The 14,271-nt window shown below is 43.7% G+C and overlaps 1 protein-coding gene across 10 annotated transcripts in view; it reads right to left on the bottom strand.

Moving 5' to 3' along the window:
• GBF1 (golgi brefeldin A resistant guanine nucleotide exchange factor 1) overlaps positions 1–14,271 on the bottom strand; it is a 124,374-nt gene that overhangs the window by 105,123 nt on the left and 4,980 nt on the right. For all 10 annotated transcript variants that reach the window (XM_058671831.1, XM_058671832.1, XM_058671835.1 and 7 more), the window contains exons 2-3: positions 3,996–4,101; positions 2,679–2,745 (exon numbers count right to left, since the gene is read on the bottom strand). In XM_058671831.1, coding sequence (XP_058527814.1) covers positions 2,679–2,745; positions 3,996–4,091 — 163 coding nt within the window. In that variant the 5' untranslated portion in view covers positions 4,092–4,101. The remainder of the gene's footprint in view (positions 1–2,678; positions 2,746–3,995; positions 4,102–14,271) is intronic.

Genomic DNA, 14,271 nt, shown 5'->3' with positions numbered 1-14,271 from the left:
TGTTCAGAGCCTTCTGCTGCCGGTGCTGGGCAATGGGTCCATGCCCAGTAGCAAAACCAGCCAGGGCCTCCCTCCATGACTCCAAGTCCTGAGAAACAAGCAAACCCATCACTTTTGAAGCCTCTGCTGCTTAGTCTTAAAAACTGATACAATCATAACCATAAAGTTAAGGTACACAATTCAATGGTTTCTTGTAGGTTCAGAGTTGTGCAATCTTCATTACTAACTAATTCCAAAACATTTTTATGACCACCCCCCAAAACAAACTCTGTACCCAACAGCAGTCATTCCCATTTCCCATCTCAGGACCTGGCAAACCCGCATCAGCTTTAACTTCTTTAGAATGATCTTGTAACATGATTCCTGAGAAGACTTGAAGACCAAATAAGTAGAGTAGTCCAATCTCAACAAGTTAAAGCTTGACTCAAAGAGTAACACCCAAACTTCACTCGGGCATCCTTTTTCTTCCATGTGTAACCCTCTTTTCAGATTTAGCATGATTAATCTATTGTTCTAATCAGGGGTGGGGAATGTCTGGCCCATAGGTCATCTAAGACACAAAATCATTTGGTTAAACCTAGAATTCCTGCCATTTCTGCTCCAATCTAATGTTGTATTTTACCTAGCCATGTAACCCAAGCAGAGTTGCTTCAGTTTCTCCAAGTTCAAAGCCCTTTCCCAGCTTCCTACCATTAACAGGCTTCTAGGAAAGCAGTCCTCCTGACACTGCCAATGATAAATATCTGTTTGTTTCAGTAAAAGAAACAAAAAATTGGTCATGGATTTCAGAGTCCAGGACCACAGGGGCAGCTGATCCAGGAGTGACTCCTGGAAGCCAGCACTATGTGGGGAGTCAGAAGCAATCTGAAGACCATAACATGCTCTACTTGGGGCCCACTTTCTCAGTAAAGTAGGCTGCTAAAAGCCAAAAATAATGGGGCAACCCTACTGAGAACCACTTTAACATCTGCCAAAGCTGTTGGTCTCAAAAACACTACCTTTCCCATTTTCCAGGGAAAAGCTTGGCAACTCTCAGCTATGTTCACTGTACCACAGAATATATTGTCTCAGTACATTCTGATCTTATCAGTTCCAAGCAGCAAATAATTTGTCTGGATTCCTAACCCAAAGGACCAAGAAAATTGGGCATTAGACATCCAATGGTCTAGAAACCCCCCAGTCTTACTCTGGGTCACTCATCACAAGAATGGTCTCCGAGCTAAAGTCTTGGGCTGTGTCAAGATGGGGAAAGCAGACGGGGGATCTACGTTGGGATGGCAGGTAGGAAACGCGGCTGTCAAGACAGTAGCATCATGTCAGCTCTTCAAGGTTGGCAGAGTTCAAAAGGCCTACAAGGTCACTTCAGGTGATCCAGGCCACTTTGGTGTGTTCCCCACCACTTAAAACAAAAATCTTAAACTGGATATACAATGTTACCAAGTATTTCTAATTATATTAATGTATTCATCCTCTTTTTATCCATAGATAGTACTCTAAATCCTAATCTATCAAAAAGGAATGTAAATATCCACACATCAGATATTCTTCCTACTTGGAATATATAAGTTTTGTCCATAAAATAATTTCTAAAAATCTAGGCAAGTAACCAATGTTCTATAAACAGCCAAACCACTTAGAAAACAGGCCATGAAATAAGACCATGCCATCCAGTAGTAAATCAGGCCTACCAACCAATAATCAAATCACCTCCCTTAGTCTTGACACTTAGTGACTAACATTTTTCAATGGAGTGAAATTTCTCTTTTGATGAAAACATGTTGGGAATTTTGAGGTAACGTCAGCTATGTTTAGAAAAGTAAAAAAAAAAAATCTTTCTCTAGATCTCCTTCCATACTTCTCATGAAGGAAAGAAATATTTTTACTTATTATTTGTGTAATTAGACTACTACTAGACACTAATCACGGTCTGCAATTCTTCACTGGCAGAATGCTTTCCATGGGTATTCACTGTAAGAACAATGGCCAACACAGGAACACAGGTCTGAAGCTTTCCCAATATGTGTCCCTTGAAGTATTGAGATTTTCTTCCTTCTATGCTACATCTACATACCATATAAGCCACTTCAGGTGCACCTCTCTATCATGTGTATAGAAGAAGCAATACTTACAAGGAAAAAGCATAAATTGAGTATCAGAGGCCTGAATTCTACTTCTGACGTTGCACCTCTCAGAACTCACATAACTTTAGCTAAATCACTTTAAAAAATCTCTGGGCTTCATCTTCTTTCCTAAAAAGGAGACAATACCCACCATCCCTCCCACACAGCACTGTATACAAGTTCAGTAAGATAATAAATGTCAATGTGCCTTTAGAAATTCTAAACAAATGCATATAAAAAGTTATTATCATTAGGACATGAAGACTCAAAGATCAGGAAGACTCCAAGCAATGAAGTACACCAGAGCATGGAAACCTACATTCACAGAATTGGCTTACAGATTTTTTTTTCCTAATATATGTTGCACATTTATTTATGGATTATCAATGGCTGCTTCTGAGATATAAAGGTAATTTTGAGTACTTTCACAGTTGTATGTGGCCAACAAAACCTAAAATACTTACTCTATGGTCCTTTACAGAAAGTTTGCTGACCCCTAAATAAAATACACTTTTTTTTCACCAGGCTAAGGCTTCCTACCTATACATGAAGACTTACCTGCTATACTGTTTAGAACCTCCTTGAGATGACTGAAGCTATGCAGCAGAGGGTCCCGTTCTTCATCCTAGAGAACACATTGGTTAAAAAAAATGTCATTTGGCCAAAAGAAGATAAAGGATAAATCAAAGGCTCTTTCTCTGAATCCACCAGAGAATCCAGTACATTTTTCCTCTGACAACAAGAGAGTTAGTCATGGTGCATATTTTCCTGTTCCTTCATCTCTTATTTCATAGAGATACTCTGAACTTACTAAGCATAGTGAATTATGAAGTGCTAACTTACACCATCACTATGAAACTCAAGCTACCAGAGCTTGCCATGTCCTCTACGTGTGTATTATCTCCTCTTCCACTTCATAGTCATTATGTGATCACGTGTATTCATTTCAAAGATATTCCTAACTCCTAAATAAATTTAATTTTTATAACAAACATAAGAAATTTTCAAACACACCATGTTAGAAGTTTCAAACTTATCTTTATAAAAATGTTCTATAGAATGAAAAAAAAATCAAAAACATACATATGCAACAAAGGTGGCTAATTTTATAAGAGGTAAATTTCTTACTTATCTAACTGGCAAGAGATGGCCTGCTCTCTGTATATGGAAGATTGGCTGAATTCCCCAAAGTGAACTATCATCAAGCTATACTGGATAATATAGCAACTACTAAACCAATTTAAATGAATTTAACTGTGAAATATAGCCCTATGGAATTAGAAGATATGGAATTTCTATGATATTTGCAGACAGACTATAGAAGTTACATGTACTACCTTAGGTTACCCACAAAAATAAGCAAGCAAACAAAATATATAAACAGACCAGTGTTGCCACACAACAGATTAAGCTGTTACTTGCAACACAGCAACTCATACGAACACTAGTTCCTGTGTTCCACCTCCAATCCATCTCCCTGCCAATGTGCCCAAAAACGCAGTGGAAGATGAACCAAGTACTTAGGTTGTGGATACCTCTGTGGGACACCAGGATGGAGTGGTAGGCTACTGAATTTGGCCTAACCATGCCCTGTCCATTTGCGAAGGGAACCAGCAGATGGGAGACCTCTCTCTAATTCTGCCTTTCAAATAAAGAGCTATTTTTTGTTTTAATATCTAAAAGAATGGTGTGATCTCTGGGGTCCCAGAGGAAAAAAAGACAGTCTGATTGGAACAAAATAGCAGGCTTTTATATCAAAAGCAACTCTGATTTTCTGCTATTCATTATCACTGAAAATTTGATGATTATTTTAACCATGTATCAGATCCTCTACAACATGTCATTAACCAGGTTATCTGCCCATTCCCCACTTACCAGTGGTGTATGGGTGCTCCATCGGGCATTTCGTTTGATGGCCCCAACCACAATGTTAATCTCCCCTTGAATGATGTAAATATTTTTATCCACCATCCTGGCAAACCTAGTAAAAAAAACATTTAAGAAGGAAGTCTGGTAAATATCTGATTCCCCAGCACATACCCATGCTTAAATCAGGGAGGGTAGGTGGGCGGGCAGCTGAGTGTGTGTGTGTGTGTGTGCACTTTGATCAAAGTAAAATACAAGTTTAGCAAAGTGGCACCCACAGCGGCAACAAAACAAGATCGTTAGTGCACAGAGGGGCCCAGGAGTTGGCAGGTGGAAGTTAAGCAGGTGAATGTAGAGAATTGTCCTTGTAGTACACATTCAGAGGGTGTGTGACCAAGCAGGAAAAAGGGACCTGGCCCCTCCCCAGATTAATTGGAACGTTATTCAACATTGAGATTAAAACATATATATTAAAATGCAGATACTCCATCCTATGGTCAGTAAAACAATATTTCCAAAAAATATTTTTCCAGCCTTTGGAGTCTCCTGTGTGTGCTGGTTTACTCTCGATATGGTGTTCTCGCAGTTTTACAAATGAAAAAGAATTATTTTTACAGCCTGTCACTGGGTTTTAGGGAATGGTAGCATCCAGCCTGCCTTATTGTGACTCCCAAATGCCAGCCCTCCATACCACAGCTGCATAGGAAAGTCACGTGTTCATGGTGGTCTTGCCTTTCTAATTGGCTCTCCACCATGGGCACTGACTGACAGAAAGTAACTGGCCTCAAATGAGAAAGGCCCTGGATGAAGACGCTGCATGGATCTGTGCGATTTCCCGTGAAGCTGAATGGGCACGTGTGCTAGGACACCTGGGGCTCCCCAGACACATTTAGGAGTCCTCTTTGCTCAGAACCATGTGGTCTGGTTGTGTGTATCAAGGAGGGATTCAACTCCAATGTGTTACAGTTTGTCCAAAGTCACCCCACTCTTGGCACTACATCCACGTCTCCACAAAGACCAAGTAGCAAAGCTGAACCCGGGCACCAACTGTACGTGCCCTGGTATGGAGCCGTTAAGCTACGACCTGTGCCACACCCAAGCAGGGCTGCTCCTCAGCCTCTCCAGCACCCTTCCACTGCTCCTGGGGAGGAGACAGGTGCTGGCTCAAGGGTATGGGTACCTGCCTGCCCACATGGAAGACCTGCATCAAGTGCCAGGCTCCTGGCTTCAGTCTGGCGTGACCACTGCAGCCACTGGAGTGAGCCAGTGGATGAAAGATCTCTCTTCCCTCTCTAGCTCTGCCTTTCAAATAAATAATCACTTAAAAATATAAGAAAAAGGGAAGCTGAACACAACTATGAGTGCAGACTAATTTATTATTATTGGAAAGGAAGATTTACAGAGAAAAGGAGAGATAAAGATCTTCCATCCACTGGTTCACTCCCCAAAAGCCAACAACAGCTAAAAATGAGCCAATCTGAAGCCAGGAACATGGAGTTTCTTCCGGGTCTCCCATGTGGGCACAGGGTCCCAAGGCTCTGGACCATCCTCTCTTGCTTTCCCAGGCCACAGGCAGGGAGCTGTTTGGGAAATGGAGCAGCCAGAACATGAACTGGAGCCCGTATGTGATCTCAGAGCTTGTTTGGTGAGGATTTAGCCCTTTAAGCCATCATGCCAGACCTGATATATCTATTATTTGGTTTTCCTTAAAATCTGGACCCTCTTTGTGAAGGGTTTTTCCTCACATACTGAAGGAAATTTTCAAAATGGAATAGTGGGACCATTGCAGTGTCTTTCTGGGAGGTCAGAGGTTTGGGGGCCTCCTGAACAACAAGCGTGCGAGCCGACCATAGTTCTGTCTATATTTAAGCTCCAGAACTTCCTCTTGTCCAAAAGATTAAGCCATTTTTTTTTCTTTTGTACTGGTGGGTCACATCTGAATTTTCTGTCCTTCACCAGCCTGAGCAGCTGCAGTTCCACTAAACGGTTTCCTTTCAAGACGAAAGGGTTTTTATTTCAGGTTTGATGTCTCTCTTCTTCATTCCAAAGCCCAGCTGTTAGTGGTCATACATTTCTTCTGTTACACACGGGAATGCTTGGATGCTGAAAGCTTACCTCCTCTTTCCAGATTGCCAACCACTGAGCTGGGAGAGGGGGAACAGAGCGAGCTTCCCATGGAATAAACAGTATTTAATAAAAAAAAAAAAAAAGTTTAGTGTGTTCATCCTCTACCTGCAGAACTAGCATCCCATGAGCTTCGGTTCATGTTCTGGTTGCTCTGCTTCCCATCCATCTGCCTGCGTATTACCTGGGAAAGCAGTAAAAAATAATCCAAGTTCTTAGGCCCCTGAAACCATGTGGAAAACTTGGAAAAAGTTCTAGTCCTAGTTTTGGATGGGACCAGCTCCAACCACTACAGCCATGAATCAGCAGATGGAATATCTCTGTCTGTGCTTCTCTCTATGTAATATATGTTCCCTTGAGATATTATATTTATGAATCATTCATGTTGCAAAGCTAAAATCTTTTGATGGACACATTTATAGATATGAAGATACAAAATAAAGGTCCAGGGGCCCGGCGCGATAGCATAATGTCTAAGGTCCTCGCCTTGAACATACTGGGATCCCATATGGGCGCCAGTTCTAATCCCAGCAACTCCACTTCCCATCCAGCTCCCTGCTTGTGTTCTGGGGAAGCAGTCGAGGACGGCCCAATGCTTTGGGACCCTGCACCGTGTGAGAGACCTGGAGGGAAGTTCCTGGCTCCTGGCTTTGGATCAGCGCAGCACTGGCTGTTGCGGTCACTTGGGGAGTGAATCACAGGACGGAAGATCTTTCTCTCTGTCTCTCCTCCTCCTGTGTATCTGCCTTTCCAATAAAAATAAATAAATCTTTAAAAAAAAAATTAAGGTCCAGTGTCTGGTGTGGTAGTGCAGCAGGCTAACCCTCTGCATTGTGGCATCAGCATCCCATATGGGCAGCAGTTTGTGTTCTGGTTGCTTGTGGCCTGGGAAGACAGAGGAGGACGGCCCAAAGCCTTGGGACCCTGCACCCATGTTGGAGACTCAGAAGATGCTCCTGGCTCCAACTTCAGAGAGCCTCTGCTCTGGTTGTTGCAATCTTTTGGTGACTGAACCAGTAAATAGAAGAGCTTTCTTGCTTTCTCTGTCTGTCTGTCTGTACAGAGAGAAGGAGAGAGAGAGAGACAGACAATCTGCCTTTCAAGTAAAGATGACTAAATCTTTAAACTAAATAAATAAAAGGTCTGGATAGAGGCTAGACATGTTGCAAGGCCAGTTAAGCTGCTACCTGCAGCACCAGCACCCTATATGTGTGCTGATTCAAGTCCCAGATGCTCCTCTTCCAACCCAACTCCCTGCTAATACACCTGGACACCCCAAGAACTTGGGCCCCTGCACTTACATAGCAGATCCAGATGAAGCTCCTGGCTCCTGGCTTTGGCTCAGCACATCCCCCTGGCTATTCCAGCTATTTGGAAAATGAATCAGTAGATAAAATCTCTTTGTCTTTCCTTTGCTCTCTCTATAACTCTTTCAAACAAGTAAAATAAATCTTGACCAAAATGAAACACCACAAAAGTCTATGCAGATAAACCCAAACTTAGAATGATTAATGTCTCCAGAAAAGGTGCTAGGAAGGCAGGATGTAATCAGAGGAAATCTGCCTGTAACATTTTAATTTTTATAAAGGGATTGTATTGCTGCACTATCAATACAATTAAACATAAATAAGAAATGATACAAAATATAATCTCTTCCTGTGAGGCATTAACACAGTATAGAAGGATCTAACAAACAGATTTTTAAGAAAAAAAATGCACAGTACAACTATCTCAATTTCTGAAAAACCACTAGTACAAAGACAAAAACAAAACAAGAAAGCAAAAAAGACTTGCACAATTTTATTCAGACCCTCAATACTTCCAATGTACAAAGGAATTCGATAGAGGCAACATTTACATTAGCGACAATTTATTTTTTTTTTTTAAATAAATTTTTATTGGGGCCCGGCGGTGTGGCCTAGCTGCTAAAGTCCTCGCCTTAAATGCCCCGGGATCCCATATGGGTGCCGGTTCTAATCCCGGCAGCTCCACTTCCCATCCAGCTCCCTGCTTGTGGCCTGGGAAAGCAGTCGAGGATGGCCCAAAGCTTTGGGACCCTGCACCCGTGTGGGAGACCTGGAGGAGGTTCCTGGTTCTTGGCTTTGGATCGGCGCAGCACCAGCCGTTGTGGCTCTCTTGGGGAGTGAATCATCGGAGGGAACATCTTCCTCTCTGTCTCTCCTCCTCTGTGTATATCTGACTTTGTAATAAAAATTTATTTATTTTATTTTATTTTTTAAAGATTTATTCATTTTATTACAGCCAGATATACACAGAGGAGGAGAGACAGAGAGGAAGATCTTCCGTCCGATGATTCACTCCCTAAGTGAGCTGCAACGGGCCGGTTCGAGCCGATCCTAAGCTGGGAACCTGGAACCTCTTCCGGGTCTCCCACACGGGTGCAGTGTCCCAATGCATTGGGCCGTCCTCAACTGCTTTCCCAGGCCACAAGCAGGGAGCTGGATGGGAAGTGGAGCTGTCGTGACTAGAACCGGCGCCCATATGGGATCCCAGCGCGTTCAAGGTAAGGACCTTTGCCGCTAGACCACGCTGCCAGGCCCCGTTAGGGACAATTTAAAGAAGTCACTAGCTTATCTCAGAAGACAAAGATCATCTACATTATTAAAATTCTAGGACTACAACAATCTAAAGCACACAAATACCCACTGCTGACAAGGCTCCATGATGACAATATACACAATGACCTCTAACGAAGACAGAATTGAGAATAGAAGATAAATTCAAAATGAGGCGTGAAAGCTGGCTTTATTGCACAGCAAATTGGGCCACCGCTTGCAACACCTGGCATCTTGCACTGGAGCCTGGTTAACTCCTGGCTGCTTCACTTCCAATGCAGCTTTCTCCAGACATGACTGGGAAGGCAGCACAAGATGGCCCAAGAGCTTGGATTCTTGCTGGCCATTGGGAGAAACAGACAGTCTTGGCTATTACCGGCAGTTAGGTAGTGAACTAGCGGAGATTTTTGTCTTTCCTTCTCTGTCACTCTAACTTTCAAATAATCTTTCATAAAAAATACTTGAGGTTGGGCCCAGCGCAGTAGCCTAGTGGCTAAAATCCTCACCTTCCATGTGTTGCAATCCGATATTATCACCAGGTGTCCTGGCTGCTCCACTTCTCATCCAGCTCTATGCTTGTGGCCTGGGAAACCAGTCAAGGAAGGCCCAAAGCCTCAAGACCCTGCACCTGTGTGGGAGGTCCAGAAGCAGCTCCTCGCTCCTGCCTTTGGATCGGCTCAACTCTGGCCATTGTGGTCACTTAGAGAGTAAATCATTGGACAGAGGATCTTCCTCTCTGTCTCTCCTCTCTTATACCTGCCTTTCCAATAAAAATAAATAAATCTTACACACACACACATTCTAGGGACAAGAAGGAGACTCTAGAAAGAACAACAATGTACTGGGCTGGCACTGTTATGCAGCAGGTTAAGCCACTGCCTATGATGGCGTACCCCATATGGGTGCCGTCAGAGTCCCAGCTGCTCCATTTCCAATTCAGCTCCCTACTGATGTGCCCGTGAAGGCAGCACCAGATGGCTCAAGTAGTTGGGTCTCTGTTATCCACAGAGGAAACAGAGTTCCAGGCTCCTAGGTTCAGCCACTGAGGAAGTGAACCAGAGGACAGAAGATTTCTTTCCCTCTCTGTCTCTCTTCACTCTGTCACTCTGCCTTTTAAATAAATAAAGCTTGTAAATAGACAGATCACTAACAATTTATAGGTAGATATGAACCAGTGCCATGGATAGCAGGTAAAGCCACCACCTGCAGCATCGGCATCCCATATGGGAAGCTGGTTTGACTCTCAGCTGCTATGTGCCTAGGACAGCAGCATAAGACATCCCAAATCATCGGGTCCCTGCACGCATGTGGCAGATCTGGAAGAAGCTCCTGGCTTCTGACTTCTGGCTTTGCATCAGCCTAGCTCTGGCCACTGCAGCCATTTGGAGAATAAATCAGGAAAAAAAAAAAAAAAAAAGAGAGAGAAGGAAAGAAAAGAAAAGATCCCTATCTCTCTCTCTCTTTGCAGCTCTGATTTTCAAAAAAAAATTTTTTTTTAAATACTTAAGGTGTCTTTTAGAGAACTGGAAGAATGAGAGAAAACATACCTAACTGAAATAGTACAGCAACAAGTAAAACAAAACCACCACCAACAATAACACACCACAAACTGCAAACCAAAGTGACAGCAGGACTGAGGTCTAACAACTTTCTAATACTGCAGAGCTCTAAGCAAAAAAAAAAAAAAGTCTTACGCTTCCTAATGAAAAAGAAACAGTCAGGGGCTGAAGCTATGGTCCAGCCAGTGAAGCCACTGTTTGCAACACCAGCAGCCTATATCAGAGAGCCAGCTCAAGTCCCAGCCATTCTGCTTCCGATCCAGCTTTGTGCTAGTGCACCTGTGAAGGCAGCAGCAGATGGCTCAGTTTACTTGTACCTGGGCTTCTGCTACCCATGTGGGAGACTCAGTTGTTGGCTCCTGTCTTCAGCCTAATTGAGACTGAGTTGCTGTATCCAGTTGGGGAGTAAACCAGCAGATCGAAAAGCTTACTCCCCCGTTTCTCCGTCTTTAAGGACCTATCCTTTTTCCAGGCTTCTGCAGAGTTACCTAATCCCCTTGGTAGCCTTCTGAGTGCACCTGCCTGCTCACCCAGGGCTGACCCAGGGGAATGTGTCCTTCAGCTTCAGGTAAGCTCTGACTTGACTGGCCTCTTGCTACACGGCAGCCAGGGGCTGAGAATCCCTTGTCACAGGTCACCAAGGCCTACACAGATCCCACAGAAATAGGGTAGCAAAAAAACTGAAGGTTTATCTTGCATCAGAAATACAAGCAGGGCCAGTAAGGCAGCAGAGCAGGTTTGTTTGTTGCCATGCCAGCATTCCACACGGGCGCCAATTCAAATCCCAAATGCCCTATGTCCAACCCAGTTCCATACAAATGCATTTGGAACACAAAAGATGGCCCAAGTCTTTGGCCCCTGCACCCATATGGGAGACCCAAAAGAAGCGCCTAGCTTCCTGGGGAAAAAGCACATGAATGGGAAATAAGCAGCACAATCCCTAAAATAAAAGTTGAGGAATTCAACCACATTAAAACTAACACGTTTGTCCATATAATGCCATAAAAAAGTCAAATGGTAGAAAGCACTTATAACACATATAACCAAAAAGGAGAAATATCCATCATATCTAATAACTTAAAAACTGTAAAATAGATATACAACTCCTTTGCCAAATTAGCAAGAACTGAATAAAATAGGAATTTCACAGACAAAATATAAACAGCAAATAACTTTATTAAATTACTAGTTTCGGGCCCGGCGGCATGACCTAGCTGCTAAAGTCATCGCCTTGAATGCGCCCCAGGATCACATATGGGCGCCGGTTCTAATTCCGGCAGCTCCACTTCCCATCCAGCTCCCTGCTTGTAGCCTGGGAAAGCAGTCAAGGATGGCCCAAAGCTTTGGGACCCTGCACCCACGTGGGAGACCCAGAAGAAGTTCCTGGCTCCTGGCTTCGAATTGGCACAAAACTGGCCGCTGCGCTCACTTGGGGAGTGAATCATCGGACGGAAGATCTTTCTATCTCTCCTCCTCTCTGTATATCTGACTTTGTAATAAAAATAAATAAATCTTTAAATTACTAGTTTCATTCGTCAGGACTATTACATGGGCCAGGCGCATTACCCTAGCAGCTAAAGTTCTTGCCTTACATATACCAGGATCCCATATGGGCACCAATTCATGTCCCAGCCACCCCACTTCCCATCCAGCTCCCTGCTTGTGGCCTGGGAAAGCAGCTGAGGACGGCATGAAACCTTCAGGCCCTGCAACTGCATGGGAAACCGAGAAGAAGCTCCTGGCTCCTGTTTTGGATCAGTTCAGTTCCAGCTGTTGTGCCTACTTGGGGAGTGAACCAGTGGATGGAAGATCTTTCTGTCTCTCCTCCTCTCTGTATACATGACTTTCTAATAAAAATAAATAAATCTAAACAAAGGACTACAATAAAATAAAATGATACCATTTTATATCCCCAAAACAGCAAAACTTTTCAATCTGACAATACTAAGCGTTGGTAAAAATGGAGATCAAGTAACTGGAAATTATCTAAGCTAAATAATCAGTTTGGATAACAATTTGGCATTACCATTAAAAATCAAAGAGCTTGAGAGGCTGTATCTTGGCAATTCTACTTCTAGCACTACACTCCAACAAATTCACAATTTTGACAAGTGGCAGGAGCCAGTTTGGGGGCTGAGAGGGAAAGGAACGTGCTCCTACAGCCTGGTTTTTAATTATCTGAAAATCAGAACTAGAGAGATTGATCCACTCTCTTCCATCCACTGGTTCATTCCCCAAATTGCCACAACAGTCAGAGAAAGAGATCTTCCATCCACTAATTCACTTCCCAAAATGCCACAACAGCCAAGGTGGACCCACCCAAAGCCAAAAACCAGAGCTTTCATCTGGGTCTCTCCACATGGATGGCAGGGCCCAAGCACTTGGACCATTTTCTACTGCTTTCCCCAGATCATTAGCAGGAAGCTGGACAGGAAGTGGAGCAACTGGGACACGAACCAGCACCCATATGGGATGCCTGAAGTACATGTGGTGAATTTACACCACAATGCCCACACCTATGTTCTGTTTTGTTTTTTTAAGGTGGGTTGGAGCACTGGTATTCCGTATGTTATAAATATTCTTTGTATGAAACTCCTTTTTGAAAGCATGGTCTTTGCTACCTCTTCGCCTTTGTGAATGCTGTTTCCTTTGTGTTTTGAAAGTGTACCACTGTCTGCCTGGTAAATAAACCCTTATTCACTCTATCCAAAAGTCAATGAAGGAGTCAAAAAACACAATAACCACAAGAACAGCCTTCAGTCCAAACAGAACCGAGCTCTGATACATACTGTTACATGAACAAGCCAAGTTACTTAGTATCCCTTTGGGTCACAGCTTACAGTTCTCTAATATAACATAAATGATAATATCTCCTGTAAAGCATGTAACACAGTACCTAGGAATTTTCTGTGACATTTTATTGGAAAGGCAGAGTTACAGAGAAACAGAGATCTTCTATACACTTGTTCATTCCCAAAATGGCCACAGTCGGGTCAGGAGTGGGGAGGCAGCCAGCATAATGGCTCAACTGGCTAACTGTCCACTTGCTAGTGCTGGCATTTCATATGGGAACTGGTCCTTGTACTGGCTGCTCCACTTCCTATCCAGCTCTCTGCTGATGGCTTGGGAAAGCAGTGGAGGATGGCCCAAAGCCTTGGGACCCTGCACCTGTTTGGAAGACTTAGAAAAAGCTCAAAACTCTAACTTCTAGCTCCTGGCTTCCAATAGGCTCAGCTCCAGCCATACAGCCATTTAGGGAGTGAACCAGCAGATGGACAATGTTTCTCTCTGTCTCTCCTTCTCTGTAAATCTGCCTTTCCAATAAAAATAAATCAAAAAACAGCCAACCAAACCTTCTATGTCTCCTATTTGCTTTTATCCCAGAAATTTTCAATTTTCCAATTAATAGGTCACTGTGTCATGAAAATAACCCACATTTACCCACCAAACTATTACACATTATCACATTTATCTTTTAAAAAAGTGACAGAGGGGGCCCAGCGGCGTGGCCTAGCGGCTAAAGTCCTCGCCTTGGACTCCCGGGATCCCATGTGCGCGCCGGTTCTAATCCCAGCAGCTCCACTTCCCATCCAGCTCCCTGCTTGTGGCCTGGGAAAGCAGTCGAGGACGGCCCAAGGCTTTGGGACCCTGCACCCGTGTGGGAGACCCGGAGGAGGTTCCAGGTTCCCGGCTTCGGATCGGCGCGTACCAGCCCGTTGCGGCCCACTTGGGGAGTGAATCATCGGACGGAAGATCTTCCTGTCTCTCCTCCTCTCTCTGTATATCTGACTTTGTAATAAAAAAAAAAATAAATCTTTAAAAAAAAAGTGACAGAGGGATGAAGAGAGGGAGGGAGAGAGAAAGGGAGTGGAGTAGAGAAGGAGAGAAGGAGAAGAGAGGGGGAGAGGGAGCATGAGGAAGGAGAGAGACAGGGAGGAAGAGAGCAGAGGAGGAAGCAGGGAAACTCTCCCCACAGCCAGGGCAAGGCCAGATCAAAGCCAGGAGCCAGGAACTCTGTCTACATTT

Source organism: Ochotona princeps, chromosome 13, assembly GCF_030435755.1.
Source record: "Ochotona princeps isolate mOchPri1 chromosome 13, mOchPri1.hap1, whole genome shotgun sequence".
Classification (NCBI taxonomy): Eukaryota; Metazoa; Chordata; class Mammalia; order Lagomorpha; family Ochotonidae; genus Ochotona; species Ochotona princeps.
The sequence above is the reverse complement of the archived record's forward strand: the minus strand, read 5'-3'. Positions and strand labels throughout refer to the sequence as shown.